Source organism: Phyllostomus hastatus, unplaced genomic scaffold (assembly GCF_019186645.2).
Source record: "Phyllostomus hastatus isolate PE091 unplaced genomic scaffold, TTU_PhHast_1.1 phas_contig_1106, whole genome shotgun sequence".
Lineage (NCBI taxonomy): Eukaryota > Metazoa > Chordata > Mammalia > Chiroptera > Phyllostomidae > Phyllostomus > Phyllostomus hastatus.
This window is the reverse complement of record NW_025333522.1, coordinates 13,920-38,370: the sequence shown is the minus strand read 5'-3', so window position 1 is coordinate 38,370 and position 24,451 is coordinate 13,920. Positions and strand designations below refer to the sequence as shown.

The 24,451-nt window shown below is 39.0% G+C and overlaps 3 protein-coding genes across 3 annotated transcripts; 2 read left to right on the top strand and 1 right to left on the bottom strand.

Moving 5' to 3' along the window:
* Nucleotides 1–7,437: 7,437 nt before the first annotated feature.
* On the top strand, nucleotides 7,438–8,385 carry LOC123816949 (olfactory receptor 10A4). The gene has a single exon (XM_045836206.1). The coding sequence runs from the start codon at nucleotides 7,438–7,440 to the stop codon at nucleotides 8,383–8,385; it is 948 nt and encodes a 315-aa protein (XP_045692162.1).
* A 2,455-nt stretch (nucleotides 8,386–10,840) lies between these two features.
* On the bottom strand, nucleotides 10,841–11,776 carry LOC123816954 (olfactory receptor 2D2-like). The gene has a single exon (XM_045836221.1). It carries the CDS (start codon nucleotides 11,774–11,776, stop codon nucleotides 10,841–10,843), a length of 936 nt encoding a protein of 311 aa, XP_045692177.1.
* A 10,826-nt stretch (nucleotides 11,777–22,602) lies between these two features.
* LOC123816959 (olfactory receptor 2D3) lies at nucleotides 22,603–23,571 on the top strand. Its single transcript, XM_045836234.1, has one exon. It carries the CDS (start codon nucleotides 22,627–22,629, stop codon nucleotides 23,569–23,571), a length of 945 nt encoding a protein of 314 aa, XP_045692190.1. The 5' UTR covers nucleotides 22,603–22,626.
* The last annotated feature ends 880 nt before the right edge of the window (nucleotides 23,572–24,451 follow it).

Below are 24,451 nucleotides of genomic sequence, written 5' to 3'. Positions count from 1 at the left end.
AGACTGAAACAAACTGGTCTTCTACATTGAGGAATGCTGCCTCTATTCCCACTTTGCTGAGTGTTTTTATCATAAATGGGTGCCATACCTTATCAAGTGCTTTTCCTGAATCTATTGATATGATCATGTGATTTTTGTCTTTGCTTTTGTTTATGTGATATATTACATTTATTGATTTGTGAATATTGTACCATCGTTGCTTCCCTGGGATGAATCCCACTTGGTCATGGTGTATGATCTTTTTAATGTATTGTTGGATGCAGTTTTCCAATATTTTGTTGAGGATTTTAGCATCTATGTTCATGAGTGATATTGGCCTGAAGTTTTCTTTCTTTGTTGTGTCTTTATCTGGTTTTGGGATTAGGATGATACTGGCTTCATAAAAAGAGTTTGGGAGTCTTCCATCATTTTGGATTTTTTGGAATAGTCTGCAAAGGATAGGGCTTAGCTCTTCCTTAAATGCTTTGTAGAATTCTCCTGTGAAACTATCAAGTCCAGGGCTTTTGTGGGTTGGGAGTTTTTTGATTACTGATTCAATTTTGCCTGTCTGTTCATGCTTTCTGCTTCTTCTTCACTGAATTTTGGAAGATTATGTTTTTCTAGAAATTTGTCCATTTCACCTAGGTTTTCAAATTTCTTGGCATACAGTTCTTAGTAGTAATTTCTTACAATCCTTTGTATTTCTGTGGTATCAGTTATAATCTCTCCTCTTTCATTTCTGATTGTATTTATTTGGGTCTTCTCTCTTTTTTTCTTGATGACCCTGCTTAAAGGCTTGTTGATTTTGTTTATCTTTTCAAAGAACCAACTTCTGGATTCATTGACCCTTAGAAATGTGCTTTTAGTCTCTATATCATTTAATTCTTCTCTGATCTTAGTTATTTCCTTCCTTCTACTTGCTCTGGGCTGTCTTTGTTGTTGTTCCTTGAGTTCTTATAGGTATAGGGTTAGGTTGCTTGTTTGAAATGTTTCTATCTTTTTTAGGTAGGCCCGTATTGCTAGGAACTTCCCTCTCAGGACTGCTTTTGCTGTGTTCCATAAGTTTTGGGTTGTTGTGAGTTCATTTTCATTTGTTCGCAGAAACTTTATTTCTTCCCTAAACTCATTCTTGACCCATTCATTGTTTAATAGCATTCTTTTCAATCTCCATGATTTTGAGTATTTTGGGTTTTTTCCCTTGGGGTTGGTTTCTAGTTTCAGTTTTTGTGGTCAGAGAAAATGCTTGATGTAATTTCAATTTTCTTAAAAATGTTGAGGTTTGTCTTGTGTCCTATCATGTGGTCTATCTTTGAAAATGTTCAATGTGCATTTGAAAAGAATGTATATTTAGCTTCTTTGGGAAAAAAAGGCTCTCTATATATATCAGTTAAGTCCATTTCATCTAGGGCATTGTTCAATGCCATAATACCTTTGTTGATATTTTGTTTGGAAGATCTGTCCATTTTTGACAGTGGGGTGCTAAAATCCCCTACTATAATTGTGTCGCTGTCAATATCTTTCCTGAAGTCCTCTAAGATTTTCTTTATGTATTTGGGTGCTCCTATGTTGGGTGCATATATATTTACAATGTTTATGTCTTCTTGGTGGATTCTTCCCTTGAGTATTATGAAGTGGCCTTCTGGGTCTCTCTTTATATCCCTTTTTTGGAAGTCTATTTTGTCTGATATGAGTATTGCTACCCTGGCTCTTTTTCCCTGTCCATTTACTTGGAAATTTTGCTTCCAGCCCTTCACTTTTCAGTCCACGTAGGTCTTTTGTTCTGAAGTGGGTCTCTTGTAGGCAGCATATGTATGGGTCATGTTTTCTTTTTTTAATATATTTTATTGATTATGCTATTACAGTTGTCCCATTTTCCCCCCTTATTCCCCTCCACCCTGCACACCACCTCCCACCCTCATCCGCCCCCACTTTAGTTCATGTCCATGGTCATACACATAAGTTATTTGGCTTCCACTTTTCCTATATTGTTCTTAATCTCCCCTGTCTATTTTCTACCTACTATCTATGCTACTTATTTTCTGTACCTTTTCCCCTTCTCTCCCCCTCCCACTCCCATGTTGATAACCCTCCATGTGATCTCCATTTCTATGGTTCTGTTGCTGTTCTAGTGGTTTCCTTAGTTTGTTTTTGTTTTTGTTTCAGATGTGGTTGTTAATAGTTGTGAGTTTTCTATCATTTTATTATTCATATTTTTATCTTCTTTTTCTTAGATAAATCCCTTTAACAATTCATATAATAAAGGTTTGGTGATGGAGACCTCCTTTAACTTGACCTTATCTGAGAAGCACTTTATCTGCCCTTCCATTCTAAATGAAATCTTTGCTGGATAGAGTAATCTTGGATGTAAGTCCTTACCTTTCATGATGTGGAATACTACTTTCCAGCCCCTTCTTGCCTGTAAGGTCTCTTTTGAGAAATCAGCTGACAGTCTTATGAGAACTCCTTTGTAGATAACTCTCTCCTTTTCTCTTGCTGCTTCTAAGATTCTCTCCTTATTTTTAATCTTGGATAATGTAATTATGATGTGCCTTGATGTGTTCCTCCTTGGGTCCAACTTCTTTGGGACTCTGGAGCTCTGGACTGAGAGGTCTGTCTTGCTTTCCAATTGCTCCTCACAGTTTATCTGCCTGTGAATGTGGGACCACCAGCTCCACTAGCTGCTGCCTTGCCAGCCAGCCGCCACCTTGCATGCCCCAGTCCACCAGCTGCCACCTTGCTGAGAGTCCTCTCCACTTACCTGCTCCTATAGGTCTGGATGAATGTTTCCTCTTTAACTCCTTGGTTGTCAGACTTTCATATAGTTCAATTTTCTGTCAGTTCTGGTTGTTTTTTATTTTTAAATTGTTGTTGTCCTACTTTTGGTTGTGCAAGGAGAGCAGTGTGTCTACCTACACCTCCTTCTTGGCTCGAAGAGAGTCATGCTTTCTTATCCATTCAGCTATTCTATGTCTTTTGATTGAAGCATTTAATCCATTTATGTTTAAGGTTATTATTGATAGTTACTTATTCATTGTCATTTTTTCATACCTATGTTCCTCTCTCTTTGTTTTCCTTCCTTTCCTTAAAGTAGTTATTTTAGCATCTCTTGCAGAGCTGGTTTGATGGAAGTGTGTTCTTTTAGACTTCTTTTGTCTGGGAAGCTCCTTATTTGGCCTTCTCTCTTGATTGAGAGCCTTGCTGGGTACAGTAGCCTTGATTGTAGGCCTCTAGTTCTCACTACTTGGAATATTTCTTGCCATTCTCTTATGGCTTAGAACGTTCCCATTGAGAAATCAGCTGCTAACCTTATTGGGTCTCCCTTGGATCTTACTTCCTGTTTCTCACTTGCTGCCTTTAAGATTCTCTCTTTGTCTTGGAATATTGCCATTTTAATTATGATATGTCTTGAAGTGGGCCTTTTTGGGTTCCTCTTGATTGGGACTCTCTCTGTTTCCTGGATTTGTGTGACTTTTTCTGTCATCATATTAGGGAAGTTTTCCATCATTACTTTTTCAAACAGGTTTTCGATCCTTTGCTCTTTTTCTTCTCCTTCTGGTATTCCTATTATATGGACATTATTACATTTTATGTTGTCCTGCATTTCCCTTAATCCTTCTTCATTCTTTCTGAGCCTCTTTTACTTTTCTCTCTCTTTCTGGGTGTTTTTTCTACCTTCTTGTCCAGCTTGCTGATCTGATCCTCTGCTTCACTGAGCCTGCTTTTGATTCCTTCTACTGTGTTCTTTAATTCAGAAATTGTATTCTTCATTTCCTCTTGACCTTGTTGATAATTTCTATTTCCTTTTTCATGTTGATATAGCTTGCAGTGAGTTCATTATAGCTTCCCTGTAGTTTCTGGTAATTCACTGTGAGCTCATTGAGCATCCTGATAACAATTGCTTTGAACTCAATATCTAATAGTTGAGTTGCCTCTATTTCATTTAGCATTCTTTCTGAGGCTTCCTCCTTTCCTTTCATTTGGGGATTGTTTCTTTGTCTTCCCGTTGTTTGCGAGACTCTTCTTGTTAGCCTCAGCTTCTTAAATTGATCTGTTCTGGCTCCCTGGGTTTATGGTGTGAATTTCTGCGGTAGAATACCTGTGAGATTCAGTGGTACATTCTCCTTAATCTCCTGAGCTTGCTGGTTTGGGGCTGTCATTTATGTTGGCTCTCTGTATGTCTTTGGGTTTTGATTGTTGTTAGTCTTTCTCTGTCGGGTCCTTCCCTCCAGCTGGTTAACTGAGGATCACTCTGCCCACCATGTCTTGTATTCTGTTGTGCAGGTGTGGACACGTTGTGTTGAAGCTGATTCTTCTGTGTGTACAAGGTTTTGAGGCTTCTCTCTCACTCTTGTGCAGTTGTTTGTTGTGGGTAATTTCTCCACCCTTTAGTTGTATTTCCAGATCGGCTCTGGATTGAGGTTAGTATGGCTTCCACTCCCTCCTTCACCTTCTTCCACTGTTATCTGTTGGTGGTTCCTTTTTTGGTGGTTTTCCTCTTCCAGCAAGTGTACTGCTATTCACTGCTCCCACCTTGCAAGTTCTCTGGAGTAGCAAAGTGAAATTTATCTCACTGTCTCTATTGGTGGGATGACCCCTGTTTGGGTCTAACTCTGGTCTTTTCTCCACTCCAGGTATTATTATCTCACCAGTGGGAAAAGAAGAGAAACAAAGGGAAGGAAGGAAGGGAGAAGGAATGAAAAAGGAAAGGAAGGAAGGAAGGAAGGAAGGAAGGGGGAAGAAAAAAGACAGAGAGAGAGAAGAAAAGGAAGAAGGATTAAAAAAGGAAAGGAAGGAAGAAGGATTAAATAAAGAAGAAAAAAGGAAGAAGGAATTTTTCTAAAAATTAAAATTAAAAAAAAGAAGGAATAAAAAGGGAAAGGAAGGAAGAAGAAAAAAAGAAAGGAGGACAGAAAGGAAGAAGGAATTTTTTTTTAAAAAAAAAGCCTTCTGCTGGCTTTAAACTGGTCAGGGCAATTCTGCTGGTCTTCCTGGCTAAGTCAGGCTGAAGAGGTATTGGATTCACTTTTCTCCCTCCCTGAGCCGCACTCTTCACTGTTGTCCAGCCTCCAGCCCAGTTTCCCAGTGCCCTTCTGTGCCCAGCCTAGGCCTTTAGTCCACCAGTTGCACTGTCCTTGAGGTGCACCAGTGAGGGCAACTCACACACCACCTTCTTCCTCTTTGTTGTCCTAGATGCTAGGGACTCTCAGTGCCCCTTCAGGGTAGTTCAGCCCCTACTGAGTCAAGTCTTTCCCACAACTGCAGCTCCCCTCTGCAAGGCTTTTCCACCTTCCTCCTAGAGAGACATTGGCCCTGCAGGACTCCGGGCACTGGGCCTGGGTGAGAGGTGCTCCACCCCAGTGCTTCAGGTGTGAGTGTGGACAGGCAGCTGCTAGGCCATTGACTGGGTGCACACCTTCCCAGTGCTTCTGTAGTGAGCTCAGGCCGGCCTGCCTGGTCAGAACAGGTGGACACCCTCCCAGTGCTTCAGGCATGGGTGCAGGTGGGCCGCCCTCAGCCTCGCATGGGGTGCACACCTACCCAGGACTATGGGAATATGGGAGCAGGAGGCGGGCTGCTGCTGTGGAGAATTCCCCAATCAGCCACGGAGTGCCTTGTTTTTCTCTTTTTCTATTGGAGAAATTCCTCCTATTCAAGCCCCTGGTCCAAAAAAACACCTGGCCTCGTACAGTCCAGCCTGGATCTCTCCCAAGAATCTTGCAGCAGACCTGGCAGACACCCAGCCTGGGTCTGCAGGCACCCTAGTCCCCAACTGGTCCCAGGGACCTTATTGTCCATAAGTACTCTCCTTATCGTCTGATTTTTCAATGTCTTCTATAATTTTTGGTCTCCAATCTTCACATAATCTGGAATACTGTTGCCTGTTCACTCTATTCCTCAGAAGATTGGCTAGGTATTTCACCCATGCATGAGGGGAAATGGACTCTGCTTCCATCTACCTCACCACCATCCTGGCTTGAAGTTTTTAAAATGAATAGGATTCAGAAAAAAAAAAATTAAAGAGCACTTTCTCATTGTTTTTGCTCTTTACCTCCCTTCTTCCTTCACCACCCTGACTTCACATCTTGCACCTGCTCAGGGCTTTATTCAAGTGTCCTCTTTGCAGTGAAGTCCTCTGTGACACTCCCCACACCCCCACATGCCTATCTCCTCCCCTGCCTTTTTCTTCTTCATTCTTCTGGTTCCTATCCAACAGACTATACATTCTAATTACATAATTTGTTCATAATCTGTTTTCCCTTCTACAAGATGAGTTCTGTGAGGACAGAGATTTTTGTTGGGTTTACTTACTGATATATTATCTTCAGCATATAGAACAGTATGAAGAAGACAATCAGTGTCTATTAAATAAATTATTCTTTTGTTAGAGATGAAAAGGAAAAACTATGGTGAGTTTGGGCAATAGTAAGATAAGTGAATTTTGAAAGGTAGATTTAACATTATATCATAATAATTATAATGGTATTTATTATATGTGTATTATATACCAGTTACCATGCTAAGTGCTTTAGATTTATCCTTTTATTTAAGTGCATAGTCATCAGAAAGAATTTAAGTCTCAATTTTGAAGCTTAGCTATTGATACAATGATGAAAACTTGTTTCTTTACCACAGGATTTAATATTAGTAGTCATACCTGCACTTTACTAACATGTAACACTTGAGCTTCATATTTCTGGAGAGTAAAGACACAAGTCAGACAACAGAAAATGACGAAAGGGTTCATAATAACACACCTACATTCTCTGAATGGTTTGATACTATCTTGAGTCTGTTTTCTCTTTATCTGATGACAAATATGTGTATAGCCACATGGAGAATAGTTAGCCCAGGGATCAAAATAAACCACCATTTCTGTATTGTGTGTCTTCTTGTATAAACTGCAATTCTCTGAGTTTACAGTGAAGATTCCTCCACTATGCTAAAATCTTCCTGAGTGTGGGCTGCTGCAGACTAGCACACATTTAGGACTCCTCCTTGGGGATCACTGGTAACTGTTGGCAAACTTCCTTTGCTTTTCTCCTTCCCACCCTTTTATTTTGTAGAAAACATACCCTGAATCATGCCAATACCTTTCATTGCCTCAAGATCTTTGTCTTAAGAAATGCTTGGCCTGGCCTGGCTTCTTTTTAGCACCAGTGACAGGTGCCAAAGAAAAAAGAAAAATCAGGAGGTGTGTAGATATGCAGGTCTATGGTGTGCCTCACTTCAGTCTGGAAAAAAAGGTTAGTGTTCTCCCCCCAAAAATGTGAATCCCATAATCAGACTTGTTTTTCATGTTTTTGAAAGTACAGCTGTTTGATCTGAAACAACTATAACAAGAGAGGTAGAGAATGAGGCCACAGGAAGTTCTGCTTCCAAAGGTATAATAGAGGTCTATTGAACATACTGAGATTTCTTCCCACAGCATGAATGCCCAGTGGAATCCTGGCCAGAAGAATGATGTGGGGAAACTGGACAACTGTCAGTGAGTTTGTTCTTGTCAGTTTCTCGGCCTTGTCTTCTGAGCTACAAGCTCTACTATCTCTCCTTTTCTTAACCATTTACATCATTACCCTAATGGGCAATGTCCTTATCATCCTGGTCACTACAACTGACTCTGCACTACAAAGTCCCATGTACTTCTTCCTCAGAAACTTGTCCTTCCTGGAGATAGGTTTCAACTTGGTCATTGTGCCCAAGATGCTGGGGACACTGATCATCCAAGACACAACCATCTCCTTCCTTGGCTGTGCCACTCAGATGTATTTATTCTTCTTCTTTGGGGCTGCTGAATGCTGCCTCCTGGCCACAATGGCATATGACTGCTATGTGGCCATCTGTGACCCTTTGCGTTACCCAGTCATCATGGGCCACAGGGCCTGTGCCCAGCTGGCAGCTGCATCCTGGTTCTCAGGGTTTCCAGTGGCCACTGTGCAAACCACATGGATTTTCAGCTTCCCTTTTTGTGGCCCCAACAGGGTGAACCACTTCTTCTGTGACAGTCCCCCTGTCATTGCCCTGGTCTGTGCTGATACTTCACTATTTGAACTGGAGGCTCTGACAGCCACTGTTCTCTTCATCCTCTTCCCTTTCTTGCTGATCCTGGGGTCCTATGTTCGCATCCTCTCCACTATCTTCAGGATGCCCTCAGCTGAAGGGAAACGCAAGGCCTTCTCCACCTGTTCCTCCCACCTCCTGGTTGTCTCCCTTTTCTACAGCACTGCCATCCTCACATACTTCCGACCCAGGTCCAACACCTCTCCTGAGAACAAGAAGCTGCTGTCACTCTCCTACACAGTGGTAACTCCCATGTTGAACCCCATCATTTACAGCTTAAGGAACAGTGAAGTGAAGGCTGCACTGAAACGGGTCATTCACAGGACCCTGGGCCCACAGAAACTATGACTGACTTAGAAGGAAACTGAAAGGGTAGAATGCAAGGACAAAGGAAAGAAAAACAAATTCCTCATTTGGGTTTTTGGACTCCACTCTTTCCAGGATCCTCTGTACACTCACTGGGATTTTCAGCTTTCCACTGGGATCCATTTCTGAAAACAACATGAGTGACGAAAGAAAGAACTGCATTCAGTAGGAATAGCATCCTATGGGACTGTGGTACCAAGTCTGAAGATGCCACTAATTTACACAAATTAGATGCCATTTGAAAGCTGGGAGCTTCACTATGATTTGCTGTTTTTTGTTTTAACTTTTTCTGGAATTTCATCTATATCATTTCATAATTTTCTCTTTTCTTCTCTTCTATTTGTCCAAAAACTCTACAAGCAATTTTTAGGGATCTTTTTCTTTACATGGTAAAGATAATAAATACTAGAATTTCATTTCATTCTTTCTTTTCTTTCCTTTTTTTTTTTTGCAACACAGTTTTATTCAGTACTCAGCATGTGTTAGACACTCTTTAGCCCTAGAAGACACATTGCTGAATCAAACAGACCAATTTCTCACCTCATGGAAATCATAGTGTGAGAGGGAAAATAAAAAGATACATAGAAACTCCACTGGCAATTGAGGAATTCTTCCTCTGCTACCATGTGTTCTGTGCCTTGTCTGAAGGAAGACAATTCACATGACTGATAGTTGCCTCAGTTTCCAATTGTCCATGTCAGGCATGAGAGTTGCTTGACAAAAGGTGTTAAAGGAAGTTGCAGTCAAGTAGAAGTGGACTCCTTATAGGAAATGCTGCGAATAACAAAGTTTCTTTCTTTACTAATTCTTTTTGGAAAATTTATTGTGATGAAATGAAATCAACTGTCCACTTTAAGCTTGGGTATATCACTCAACCAATGTAGCAGCCACACTTTATGATTTTCTCCAGTGAACATTGCCCAACTCTAGACTCTTGACAAGCAACAGGCTTGCAACATGACACCACAGCTTTGAGTGAACTATTCACAAGAATGTAGTGATAATTAACAAAGTAAAATAGCATTTACTGCATAGGTATGTCCTCTCCACAAACCATGTATATAACTCTAACTCTGTGTGCCATGGAGGTACCAGGACCAGCTTGGTCTCCCACACAAGGTGTCCTTCAGCTCAGGGGCATCAGAGCTCTGAGAGGGCAGCACATTCTGAACATCACCATTGGAATTTGCAAATGAAAAGACAGATCACAGGGTTTCATTTCCATGATGGCAATCACACAACTGAGCAGGTTGGTACCATTTATAAATTGATCATCTCTCATTTCAGCCAAGCATTCATCACTGCCTCACCTTCATTTTACTTGACCTCAGGATGGTAGGAAGAATAACAGGCCCACAGAGATGGCCACGTCCTAGTCCCCTGTACAAATGTCACCTTACATGGTAAAAAGGATATTGTTGATGTGACTAAATTAAGGATCTTCACATGGGGAGATTAGCCTGCATTTTGTTTTTAATATAGTAACAGATAATCAGAAGGCATGTTGAGAATGTCTTGAAAACATTTATTCCTAGGGCTTCCTCACCTCCATATACCAAGTCCACAGCTCCTGCCTGGTGGCCTTCTATACAGAGCTACCCTCTCCAAGTTCTGGTTGCTTCTTCTTGGTCCTTTGGGCCCAGGATTGCTAATAGCTTCTTACTCTTGCTGCTCTGGGTTATCACTATTTCTTTCTGTTTTCCAAAACCTTGTTCTTATATTTATAAAGGTGGTCCTAATAGATAGAGTACTCATGTCTCTAATAAGACTGTGACAAGTACAGTAAAACCCATAAATTCTACTTCATTGTAGCCATGCTCTTCATTACCAACCTCAAACATATACAAGGATAGGCAAAATAGGTTACAAATAATACAAGAAAATAATACAATAACAAATAAATAATTAAATAATAATTCAAGATTAAACTCTTGTGTTTCTTGTACTCACAACATTAAACCTACTTTTGCCCACCCCTGTATGGAGGTACATGTGCATGCACATGTACATGTGGCACCTAGTTCATAGTAAATAATTAAGTAGTATTGTTAATTTATTATACGATGATGCAAAGAAATATTAAAAGATAAAGGAAGGAATTGGAGTAGGTTCTGGATTAGATAGATATTAATACATAGCATGATTTAATAAGGTAGATGTCACAGGTTCCAGGACTCATACAATGTGAATGGTTCTCAGGGGATTTCCTAACTCTTAGACGCCGAAAGACCAACCAGAAGGAAACCCTCTTTCCTGTTGCCCCATGAATCATTTTCCTTCTTCTTTTACCAAGGAAGGGCTGGATAAAGAGTGGAGGGTTGGGTCCATGGAAAAGCCTCAAGGATGAGACTCATACCCCATTCTACTCTTGCTGAGGAAACTACTCAGTAAGTTTCAGAAGTAGAGAGCTAGGCGGGTCTCACTGCCAGTGGCAATTTCAGACCCTGCATGGAAAATTCCTTGTACCCACTTTCCTCAGAGCTCCCTTCACGTCCTTGTTCCTCAGGCTGTAGATGAGGGGATTAAGCATGGGTGTCACCATTGCATAGAAGACAGACAGCAGTTTTTTCTGTTCTTTTGAGGACTTTGGTGTCATGTAGGTGACAATTGCTGAACCATAAAAAAGAATAACCACCAGGAGGTGGGAGCCACAGGTAGAAAATGCCTTGAGTTGTCCCACAGCTGACTTTATCCTGACCACAGTCACTATGATGTGGCCATAGGATACCAGGATTAAGGAAACAGGTATGAGGAGAATCACAACCCCCATGAGAAAAATGGCCATCTCTGCAGTCCAGGCATCTGTGGATGCCAGGCTCAACAGCGCAGGTGCCTCACAAAAGAAATGTTCAATACTATTGCTGCCTCTGTAGGGTAGCCTTAGTGTGAAGGAGGTATCCACCACAGCCACTAGAATGCCAGTGGTCCATGATCCCACAGCCAGCAGGAAACACACCCTCCAAGTCATGATGCTGGAGTAATGCAAAGGGTTACAGATGGCTGCATACCGATCATAAGACATCACTGCCAAAAGGGCACACTGGGTAGCCCCAAAAATAAGGAAGAGTAGAAGTTGAGCTGCACAATGTGTGAATGAAATGACTTTCTTTCTGGATAGCAGGTGGACAAGGGCCTGAGGAACAATGTTGGTAGAGAAACAGAGGTCAGCCAGAGATAAATTGCAGAGAAAGAAATACATAGGTGTGTGAAGCAGGGAGTCAACCAGTACAAGGGACACGAGAAGCAGATTTCCAACCACAGTGACAAGGTAAACACCCAGGAACAAGATGAATAGTAGCTGCTGAGTGTGTGGGTTGTCAGAGAGTCCCAGAAGGAAGAATTCTGTCACCTGTGTCTGATTGGTATCTCTCATAGTTTGTCTCCTTTTTCAGTACAAAGTCACTACATGCTAAACATAGACGTGTATAACCTAGGAGATTATATGATTCAGAGTTGGAGGACTTAGAAATTGCCTCCACTCACTACCAACCATTTCAAGAATCTTCTTTATAAGATTTTTAGAAGATGATTATGCTGCTTTAGATGAAACATTTTCAATTTTGTGAAACTTAAATCTTTATAAAATGGTACATTCATTTTTAATGTCCTCTGGCAAGTGTAGAGTAGGTTGCACATTATCTTCTTTATTTGTAATATTGTATATCTAATAATAAAAAGACAGATTGAATTCAGATATAAGGCCATGCTATTTAATTTTACCTTATTGTTAACTAAACCCTGAGTCTTTTGCTGTTCTTGCCATACTTCCTCCATCTCATGTAGGTGCAGTTGTTTTTCATTCTTTGGACATCCAACTATTTCTGCTGTCTATTTCTTCAGAGAGTAGCCACAAAGGTATGAGAAATCAAATGGAACTGAATTTTCTCTTGGAGAAAATGCCTGTATAGAAGGAGCTGTTAAACCAAGAGGTATCTCTGGATAATATACCATAATCTCTTTGGAAATCCTATTCTCCCCTTCACTGGGGCTCCAATATATCAATCTTAACTGTCCATGAACTTCCAAAATAGTGGACACCTATCACGACATAATTTCTATTTTAACCCACCAGCATGGCTAGTTTTCTGTGTTCAGACTAAACAGCACTGATCTGCTACCTCCAGCCCATTGTGTCTCCCTCCCTTGTGTTCTGTGTTTACTCCTCCCAGAAATTACAAAGTCCTTTGAAAATTTTGTCTATGTTTTTTTCATTTTTATGTACTTTATTAAGCATACCATACAGCTTTGATGAATAAATTGTCATTAATTAAATAAAGTAAATAAAAATTATTTGGCCACATAGTTTAATAGAGTTGTTTCAAAAGCCTGCCTGAGAGACCTGCAACAGATTGGGAGCAATGATAAATACCATAGAGCCACTCTAAAAATAGAGAAAAAAAATTAAAGTCTAAATGTTAAGTCTCTAAGTGAGGCTTGGTCCATCAACCCTATATCTGTCTCATAAATGTTTTCAATATACCAAATACATACATACATACATGTGCATACATACAAAAAATGAAATGTATAGGATTATCAAAAAATGACTACATGAAAATGTACTTACAATACTTTTAGAAAACAAATATGAGATATAACATTACAGATGCTTCTTTAAAACATTAAATTTTAAAATGTTGTGGCAAGTCTAAACACCACCTTAATTTCAAAATGATGAGCCTAAATGATATTTTGAGATACCTTCAACAGCTGCAATGCAATGTAAAAATATCTCTGATTTCGATTCATGATAAAGTCATGGATATGGATAATGTTGGTTTGGGCTGTTTACCTACATTCAAACAAGAAAAGCATTTCAGACTTCAGTTAAAGTAAAATAAAGAAGTACTATTTACCTCTAACTCGAAGCACCCCCTGAATTCCAAGCAAAGCTCTTCTGGGCTGAAGGAATTGCCAGTTTTCTCAGAAAGAAACGATTACACTCTCTGTCATCTGAAAGTAGAGTCTTAAGTGTTTGGATGGGTCCATGACCCAAAATGATGAAAGATTTCAATTCATTATTGAAATAATAAATAAATAAAATGTTAACATGAACAATCACATCTGTGCTCGATTATCATTCATGACTCTCTTATTTGACCAAGACCACATTTCTAGGCATTTTCCCCTACATAACTAAGACACACTGTATTTTCATGCTCTCCTGGCTTTTGCTCAGCCTTCTAATATTCCCTCGATTTGAAGGTATGCTTACTACATAGAGTTAGGATCATTTCTGTTGAACATTCATCACACTTTGAATACTCAATCACCTTATTTGTTGAGTAAATATTATTGTCCTAACGCTTCCTTGGTGAAGAAGATACAGACAGAAGACCCAGACTCTGAGACCAAAGACACTCAGGAGGGACCAAACTATAATCACATTTTATCCTCAGTGCCATTGTGTTTGTGGAGCATCATAGATTCACAGCAAATACTGGTTTATGAATGAATATACTGGACAAAGTGAGTCCATATGATCTAACAATTACTTAAACTCATATAGAATTGGTTCTAATGGGAAACATAGTCTACTGTTAAATAGCTGATACAAAAATGAATTTTGAGAACACAGACTATTTCAAGATAGTCACTTTTGGAATTACCATCCCCCAGTGGAAGGTACTACCTGGTTAGTTGTTAAAGTCTCCAGGTTATGGTTTAGCTCAGGTCCTTTAGACTTACTTCTTCTGCCACAGTTCACATCCTTCCCAGAGGTATTAATCATATGTCTAGATCTCAGGGAAAATTAAATGGTAAGCAAATAATATTTCTTGGTTTTGAAGAAAAGATAGAGAGGATAAAAATGAAACACTTGTCACAAAGGTCTAAGTGATGTTTACATCAGTGGTTAACTTAATGAAAGAGCAGCTACAGGATATTACTGATTTCTATGCCTTCTTGACCATTCCCCACCCCCATATCTAACACACAAAGACACAAACACACACAAGTACACAAATTTACAAACCCCTGGTACAGCCTAGACACATCAATGTACTTACTGCATGATGTACTTACCTCCATCAATATTCTTAACAAATTATATGGAAGTTATTTTCTTTCTCTGTTACTGTAAGACACTCAACAACAGCAACTACATGTGCCTCCCTTTATTCACAGCAAATAAGATAAATCCTGGCACAGAATCGGTGTCCAACACATGTTTTTGAGCTGATTTGACTTGAGCCAAAGTAGCAGGAGACAGGTGAATGAGTCAGAAATGAGTGTGACTCATGACTTGCCAGATGGTAGGGATGCTCACTGACCCTGGGAGTATAATATTAGAAGGTTACATCCCCGACCCCTCCCAATTTCTTTTTTAAACCATGTTATTCTCCCAGGCAACTGTGGAGGAGAAATTGCTCCCCCAGGCCCACTTCAGGGCCAGGAAGCTTCTGTAGGAAAATCCTGTCTTCTGTCGGTCTTTCATGTTATTCTGCCTTGTCTCCAGATTTAACATCAACTTGTGAGTTTATTTCTCTAAAAATGACATATATTACTAGATGTAGGATAGAATGATAGGGTCACAAAAACAAGCATTGTCTAATTGACATTTCCTTTAGGAACAGGATACTGGGAAAATCCATAAGAACCAAGAGAAAACTATTAAATTTCTCTTCTGTTTTCAAGATCTTTTGACCCCAAAACCATCTATTCCCCACCACCATACCCACTTACTGTCTTCCCAGGCTCAAGCAGAGGTGTAAGAATTTACACCCAGAGGATCAATAATGACTCCATGGAAACTCTGCTTTTGTCTCCCTCAGGTGAGGACCAGGATTCTTCTTCACAGGGAATTCAACATGGAAAATGTGATTTTATGAGGCAGATCCACTGTGGAGAAAACCTTAGCTAGATATATTATAGAAGATTTAGCCCTTAGAACTATATTGTTTGGATAAAAATTAGTTGAGTTTAAAAACTCAAATGCATGAAGAAATTTAAACCAATTCACCCTTAATATATGCCAGGATATCCCCTTTGCCCAATGTGTGCCTCCTCTTTCCCTCCCTCTAATATCCTTTCAACAGTTTCTCCTCTGGTGGACAAAAAAAGATCAACTTAGCATTCCAAAACCAATAAAGACATCTCACTGTTGGGGGAACTGCTGCAGGTGTATAGCTACACAATGGGCAGGGTAGAGACTAGGAGCATCTTGTCATGAAGTCAAAGGGCTCAGTAAAATCAAGGGCAAGGCAGGAAGGGAATCCCTGCATCTCCCATGTTCAGAGGTCTTATCATTGACTTCAGGACACAATCTGCAACAATACTTCCATTTAAAAGAGATGAACAAAGGGATGCATGAGTAGTCTCTGGAGCCATCAAGTGCTCAGAAGAATTCTGAATCATTAGGGTGAACCCTGAGCTGCATTTCCTATCAGAAACTTTCTCAATGGTTACTAGGAGGACAAAAAAATAACATGTTGTTAGCACTCACATCTCCCTTTGTGGGAGAATGTAGATGTAAAAGGAGAGCTAATTGAATCCAAGTGTATTTAAGAATAATATGGCATAATTAACTATGATTCATCGGTGGGATTCAAATGTGTTTCAACATCAGAAACCCAACAAAGAAATTTATTAATTATTACACTGAAAAATAAAATCAGATAATAATCTCAGTGATGTAGGTAAAACATTATTAAAATATATTTCTTATTATTTAAAAACTTGGTTGTTTATGCATCAACACCTAACATCACACTCATATTTAACAGAGATATTTTTGGTGCAGTCTTGAAGATAAGGAAGAAGACAAGGAAGGATACTGTTCTCACCATAACTGTTTAGCACTGTACTGAGGGTAACAAAGGATACCATGAAGAAAAAAATTACAAGTAATGTAAGATGTAAGAAATGGAAGATAAGATATAAAACTGTGCTACTTGCTTATCATATATGATTACCAACCTAGAAAACAAACAAAAAATTCAACAAACCAACTGTTAGAAGTTGTAAAGAAATATTACAAGTTTTCCATATCAGAGTTCAACCTTAAAAAAATTAAAACAATTTTTATACCTCTCCAGCAGCAATAACTAATTAAAAATGTAATTTTGAAAACTGTGTACAATTCCACAATAGCAACAAAAATTATAAAGTATGTAGAAATGAATCATGGGGGTAACAAATAAGCTCTGGTAAAGTAGAAGATAATTTCTTTTATATTTTTTAAGCTTTTTTTTATTTTAATCATTGTTCAAGCACAGTCTTCTCCCTTTTACTCCCAATCCAGCAGTAGAAGGTAATTTCAATAAATGGAAAGATATTTCATCTTTTGGGTCAGTTGATTTTAATGTTATAAAGATATCATTTCTCCTCTAACTGATCTATAAATTTAGGGTTATACCAATAACCATTGCAGTTGGATGTTTACAGTAACCCAAGAGATTTACCTTTACATTGGACATAGCCTTAGGCAGAGGACAAATAGTTTAGTAAATAGTGTTGGTAAAAATTAGTTTACTACAATGAGAAAAATAAAACTGAGTTCCTACCTAATCTGACACAAGGAGGCAGTCTATAAATGGATTAAGTATCTAAAAGTTACAACAGAACAATGACATAAGAGAAGAAAACACAGCAGTGTGTCTTACTCACTTAGAGTAAAGAAATTCCAAAGCATAATCCATAAGGAAAAATTTGCTGAATTCGATTTCATCAAAATCTGGGATTTGTGTTTAGTGAAAAACATTAAGAACAAAGTTAAAAGATAGATGAGAAAACAGATAAAATATTTGTTTAATCTGAAACCAACAAGAATTAAGAACTTACTATCAGGTATTTAAAATGAATTCTAAAAAATCAACAAGAAAAGAATCCTATCCCCTTCAAAAAAGAAAACAGAGCAGAGAATATATAAAGGGAATTTATTTAAAAAAATAAGGGGGTAAATTTAAAGAGCTACATCAGTACGAAGCAATGCTCACATTCATTAATAAACGAAAGTCTACAAAGTAAACTATGAAAGAGATATTTATTTGCCTGTATTGAACATGCAGAAATTAGAAATTCAGATTCAGTAAAGTGATGGCAAAACACTACAAAACAGAAGAACATATTTACCTGTGTGATGAGGTAGAGCCATTCTGGGAAGGAATTCTGTATTACTTGGTCATTTTATGCTTATGCATATTCTGTGATGTAACAGTTACTGAGCCAAAAACATTCTCACACACACTCATTTTTTTAGATATTTCTGGTTTCTTTATTTGTGTTGTTAATCTATTGTGTAATTTGGATATCCCCCTCTGAGAGAGGAAATAAGTGAAAATGCAATGGATGAACACCAAGAACAGGACATGCCACAGCAGTCAGAAATGACTGCATGTACATGTGGCATCGTGAATAATCTTAAAGACTTAGAACTGAGTGAGAAAGTAAGAAACAAAGAGACACATAGTACAATATCACTTATATAAATGGAAGTACATACAAAAACAAAGTAATCCTGTTGTAAAAACAGAATAATGACACTGCATACATGAGAATGGTTATGAGGTCAATGGGAATCATGTATGGGTATATATTAAGCAAGTAATAAGTAAAATAAATATATAGGTTAAAAAACAAGAGAGGGGCTTTGATACCAGTAATCGTGGTAATATGTCATACACTTAGATGTGTAGTTTAATTTAATTCTTCGCATCTGAGAATCAAACAAACAACACGAGGAATTGAGATTGCATGGTATTCATATAGAAATAGAGAATCAGAAAAGGAACAGACTAGAGGACATAAAAATGGATCAGATTTAGCAGGAGTTTATTTTTTTATGTTTTTACATTGATTTAGGAGGGTAACATTGGGTAATAACATTGTGTGCATTTCAAGTGTACAATTCTATAATACATCATCTGTGTATTCCATTGTGTGCCCACCACCCAAAGTTGTCTTCTTTTGTCACCATGTAGTTGAGCCCATTTACTCTCTTTATCCTCCCCCAAGCCCCCTGTCCTCTGATATCCACCACAGAGTTTTCTGTGTCTATGAAATTTTCCTATTTGTTTTACATCCCATATTCGAGTGAAATCATATGGTTCTTGGCCCTTTTCTTACTTATTTCATTTCTCATGATACACTCAAGATCCATTCACATTGTTGCAAGTGGCAATATTTCATCTTTTTATGGCTGACTAGTATTCCATTGATCATATCTTCCAGATCTTCTTTAGCCAATCATCACCTGAAGGACAGTTAAGTTCTTTTTCATGCCCTGGCTATTGCAAATAATGCTGCAGTGAACATAGGGGTACATATATCTTTTTACTGCCTTGTATATAAGTCTTTTAAAATTCATAGGAAATTATCTCATAAATGGTGTTAAGTGACTATTTGGGGGAAAAACTAAGGATACCTACCTCATTCCATCTTATCAAAATGAAATCTAGGTGTATCAGGATGTAAAGAAAGTCATATATGACAGCAAAACTATGAACATTTTAGAGAAAAAAAATGATTTTAAAGCCATTATCTTTCATATCAGAGGCCTTTCAAATATTAATGCAAAAATCAGAAGTCATAAAAGAAAAGACTGATTGATATGCCCATGTTCAATTATAGATCACATGTGTGACACAAATATCCATAAAGTCAAGTAGCAAAGTGGAAAAAGACTTCTCTCCAAGGCAAAAGTCAAAGAGCCAATTTCTTCATAGTATTTTAGGGTTTTACAAAGTGGTAAAAGAATGTTGAACAATCCAATAAAAGAAAATTAGGAAAGGAAACAGACAGTTCTTTCACAGTAAAAGAAATAAAAATTATTAATAAATAAAAATTATGCTCATCCTCAAGTACAGTTAAAGTATTATGGAATAAAATAGTGAAATTGAAGAGTATGGCACCAGTTATTAGTAAAGGTGTAACTAGGTAGGAACTTTTGTGCAATTTTAAAGAGAGTATAAATTAATGCAACTGACAATGTCTATTGATATTTTAAAGGAATATGCCTTGAGACCCAGCAATTAAGCCTCAGAAAACTTACCCTTCAAATACATTTGACAAAGACACAAAAACATATGTGCAAAGAGTTTTTGTTTTAATGTCTAAAGATTGGAAATAACCCAAATGGCCATTAATATGGATGTGGATAAATAAACCATGGCATATTATACCACAGAACATAATCCACTTATTTGTATGAGTTAGATTTATATGTGGTGCAAAAACAAAGCTAAACTACAAATAATGTGTGAGCCAAACCACAAAGCCAGTGAAACAGTAGAATTCAAGGTAATAGGATTTCCCTGATGTGATTGATTGATGTTTTGCTGAACATAAATTGCCACAGGAAATGTGACTGGGGAACCATCAGCTTCAGGGGCTTCCTTGAATCCCACCTGCCTGTGCTGTCATCTGACAACTCCATCCTTCCACCATTTTTCTCTTGCATCATTTAGCCTTCAGATGGCGTGCATACAACATTTAAATGTAAAACTCGCCTTCAATTTCTTTTCATTATCTTGAGAGAACTATAGGAGTTTCGTTTTCATGTGGCTAAACCAAAGCCTCAATTGAATACTTTAAGAAACAAATGGTTTAAGAAATGGTTGTATACAAAATGGTCTTTGACTGTGAATTATCTCCACAAAAGAAAATCTTTGACTTTATGTCCAGTAAAAGTATGCAACTTTAAGATAACACACTCAAAATTCCTGTTGTCCTGTGGATATTAGGACAGTGCTAATCAGATTAAACTCTATCATGTAAGGTTACCACATTTAACAAACATAAACTGAAATGAGAGTGCAACCCTTCAATCAAGTTGCATTACTCAGATACAAAGTTGGCATCCAGAGAATCGAATATACGCTCATTGTCCTTTTTATTTAATCACCATGTAAATGAAAACACAAGTTTGATCACTTGTAAACCTCTGGGAATATACCCACGATGTCATTTGAATGACATTGGTGTACAGTTTGAAAGATGTAGAGGCTTTAGTCTGTGATTTAAAATGTAACACTAAGTGCCCTGGGACGTCTCAGAGGATGGAAAGATGATAAAATTGAGGGCTGTTAAATCTCCAAGGGAACCCCTCATTTACATCACTCTCAGCACTGCACCTTCAAATATTCCCATGAAGGAAAATCTGCTGTTCAGAACTGGGATCTAGGAGAATTGCAGTTTGTACCTTGAATCAAATAAGGAGAAAAGGCTTGGGACAAAGTCACACTGCTAGGATGACTCTAGTGTAGGCCTTGACAGCCATTGCTTAGGAGGTAACCTACAGTTGCCACTGTCTTCCAGAGTGGATCTCTGCAGGCTGCAGAAACCACTCCCTCCCACACTTCATCCTGGATTCCTAAACCAGTGACTCCTCAGCCCCTGTCTACCTGCTCTCTGCCCTCAGGTGAGAGTGGGAAAGCTGCTGCTCAGCCTCAGTGTGTAGGATTCTGCAGTACTGCTTAGGGGTTGTGGTGGGGAGTTGGAATGGTGCCTGGAAAGATGAACTTTCTCATGTATTCTCCTACGCATCAACCTTTTCCTTGCTAATCTTTCAGAGACAGCAGGTCTCTTTCCACTCTTCTTTAGAAACCCAACCTAAAATCCTATTCCAGACTTTCTTCCAGGGATGAGACTGTTTCCAAAGACATCCCACTCTGCCTGACTCTACCTCCCATGCCCGCTGCCTTCAACCCTTCAGTTTGCATCCTTTCCCTCAGCTGGCATTGTTCCCCCATCTCCCACTGAACAGGCAGAGGATCTGAAGGAAACTAGGAACATTTTTTTGAGGAACTCATCAACAGCCTCTTGATCTTGAGCAGGCTCAGCACCTAGGAGATGTGAGGGAACCAGGACTGTATGGGACACTGTTCCAGGAATGCTGGCATTGCCACTTACAACCCCTTCATGAGTAAGAGCAGGTGGAGAAAGAGGGGACCCCATTATATCAGCGCTGTCCTTCTAGTCCAGAGAAGGCCACTGACCCCCAACACTGGTGCCACCACACCTACACCCTCTTCTGCAATGACCTCCTCATACAAGCCAGGCTTGGGTTCCCATAAACTCAGCCTTGGTCAGTATCCAATGAGCTCAGTATCCAAATGCGTGCTCTGTGAATCATTCTGTTATGGTAAAGATTTGGTGCCCATGAGTGTTCACATATAAGAATCTGAAACACTTACGTGAGTAAATCTGTGATGTGTGGATGTGAACATGTTTGTGTAGATATGGTTTGTGTGCAGCATGAGGTGTGGATAATAATTCACATGTATGCAGTTGTGTGTGTCACAGTCATTATGAGGAGACTTCTGGAAAGGCCATATTAGTCACAATGCTGTTAGGATGTCAGAGGGAGAAAAGATTCATTACCCATGCTTTGGTTTGGGGGAAACAGCCAAACTCACAGATCTCTTCCTGCATCCCCTCTTCCTTCTGCTTTTCTGCTCATCTGTGCCCAGTGTTCTATCCCTACTTTCTTCTAACTTTTACTTTCTTTATTCTATTTTAACCACTCTTACTTTTTTCTTCCTCATCTCCTGCACATATTAGAGAGAGAGGCATCCTGTTGAATTAATTAGTAAATCTGATAGATAAAATCTTTGGAGTGTAAAAGAATGAATAATTATTGCTGGCCTTTCTTGGAATGTAAATGTACAACAGTTCATCTTTTTACCTCCTTTTTCACTCATTTGTTACTCTCCTTTTCTGTCTGGACATTAAATCATCTTCTTCCCCATGCCACATATATACACAAGTGTACATAAGCGTTCAAATTCTACCTCTGAGAAACAGACAACTGTTCTTTATATTTACTGTGCAGTGTGTGCCTGGATTTAAATTACAGTCACTGCCCTGACTGGTGTGGCTTGGTTGGTGAGCATCATCTCACAAGGCAAAAGTTTGCCAGTTCTGTCCCAGTCTGGGCACATGCCTGTGTTGTGGTTTGGTTTTCATGATGAGGGTGCAGGTCAGCCACATATGAGAGGCAACCAATCAGTGTTTCTCTCAAACATCGATGTTTCTTTCTCTGTTTCTCCCAACCTTTCCCTCTCTCTAAAAATAAATCAATAAATTCTTGTCAAAAATTACAAACAGCCAATAGGAATCAAAATGTTCTATTTAGCATTAATTAGAACAAGTTGGATAGCAAAAGAGTTAATCATATCCAATTAGGTGTCAGGTTTCAATGAGCCTCTTCTACAGGACTTGACATCAGAAACCCAAAGTTTTCCTTGTTGTTGGTGCCAAACAGGTAAATAGGCATAACTCTCAATGGGAGAAGAAAACCAAACCTTTGTGGCTGAGTTCATCTTCCTTGGCCTTTCCCAGGACTTACAGACCCAGATCCTGCTGTTTATTCTTTTTCTCATCATTTATCTGTTGACTGTGCTTGGAAACCTGCTCATCATCATTCTCATCTTTGTGGATTCTCGGCTCCACACACCCATGTATTTTTTTCTTAGAAACCTCTCTTTCACAGATCTTTGCTTCTCTACTAGCATTGTCCCTCAAGTCCTGGTCCACTTCCTGGTAAATAGGAAAACTATTTCTTTCAGAGGGTGTATGGCACAGATCATTGTCTTCCTTCTGGTTGGGTGCACAGAGTGCGCACTGTTGGCAGTGATGTCCTATGACCGGTATGTGGCTGTCTGCAAGCCCCTGCACTACTCCACCATCATGACACAACATGTATGTTTCCAGCTGGCTGTAGCATCCTGGGCCAGTGGGACAGTAGTGTCTCTGGTGGACACCACCTTTACCTTCCAACTTCCCTATCGAGGGCAGAACATCATAAATCACTACTTTTGTGAACCTCCTGCACTCCTGAAGCTGGCTTCAGCAGACACCTACAGCACAGAAATGGCCATCTTTGCAATGGGTGTGGTCATCCTCCTAGCTCCTGTCTCCCTGATCCTTGTCTCCTACTGGCATATTATCTCCACTGTGATCCAGATGCAGTCTGGGGAGGGCAGGCTCAAGGCTTTCTCTACCTGTGGCTCTCACCTCATTGTTGTTGTCCTTTTCTATGCGTCAGGAATATTCATCTACATGCGGCCAAACTCCAAGACCACTAAAGAGTGGGATAAGATGATATCTGTGTTTTATACAGTGGTGACACCAATGTTGAACCCCATAATTTATAGCCTGAGAAACAAGGATGTCAAAGGGGCTCTCAGGAAACTAACTACAAGAAAGACTTTTTCTCACAGGCAGTGACCTCTGGGTGTCACTTTTGGAGCTATAATAATATCCTTAGAAGAGTAGCAGAACTTCTATAAACAGTTGTGAATTAGGTCATTTCAACAAAGAAAGCATGAGACCCTGCCTGCAGTGGCTCAATGAATTAAGCCCCAGCCTGCAAAGCAAAGGGTTGCTGTTTCAATTCCCATTCATAACTCATGCCTGGGTTATGATCCAGGTCCCCTGTGAAGGGTGTGCAAGAGGCCACCACACATTGATATTATTCCCCCTCTCTCCATCCTTTCCTCTCTGTCCAAAAAAAAAATAAATAAAATATTTTTTATAAAACCTTTTTCAAAAAGCATGAAATTGAAGGACATGTTGTAGAAACTGTGAATACTGTACTATAAGCTAGAAAATGGGGGGGGGGGGGATAAAAGGATGAAAAGGTGGATTATATCCTGAATATGAAAACTGTCTTGTTATCTTGAAGGAGTTTGTGGTTAATTCATCTAATGTGGACATGTTTTACTCATAGTACAATGGAATCTAGGAGGTTCAAACTGGATTATCTTGAAATATGAATGCATGCATAATTCTAATATCAAAGATGCTTCAAGTTTGGATGTCCCACTCATACAAATTTATGAATAAACTCTGACTAAAACAGTCAACAAATTTGAAAGAGTTTTTAATATGGGGATCATGTACCATAATATTTCATTTTATAAAAAGCACTAGATGTAATAATATTTGATAGTTCATAATGTTCTCTCCTGAAACCTCCAGGAAAAGATTTTGTATTATCATCCAAATTTCAAATAATTTTTGAGTATCAGAGAAAAAAAAGAATTCAACTGTCTTCTGATCCAACTATATAGCTGAGGTTTAAACTACTCCATAATATTTTTTATTG

Coding starts and splice junctions, on each gene's coding strand:
- LOC123816954 (XM_045836221.1), bottom strand. CDS start 11,776: ATGAGAGATACCAATCAGACACAGGTGACAGAATTCTTCCTTCTGGGA.
- LOC123816959 (XM_045836234.1), top strand. CDS start 22,627: ATGGGAGAAGAAAACCAAACCTTTGTGGCTGAGTTCATCTTCCTTGGC.
- LOC123816949 (XM_045836206.1), top strand. CDS start 7,438: ATGATGTGGGGAAACTGGACAACTGTCAGTGAGTTTGTTCTTGTCAGT.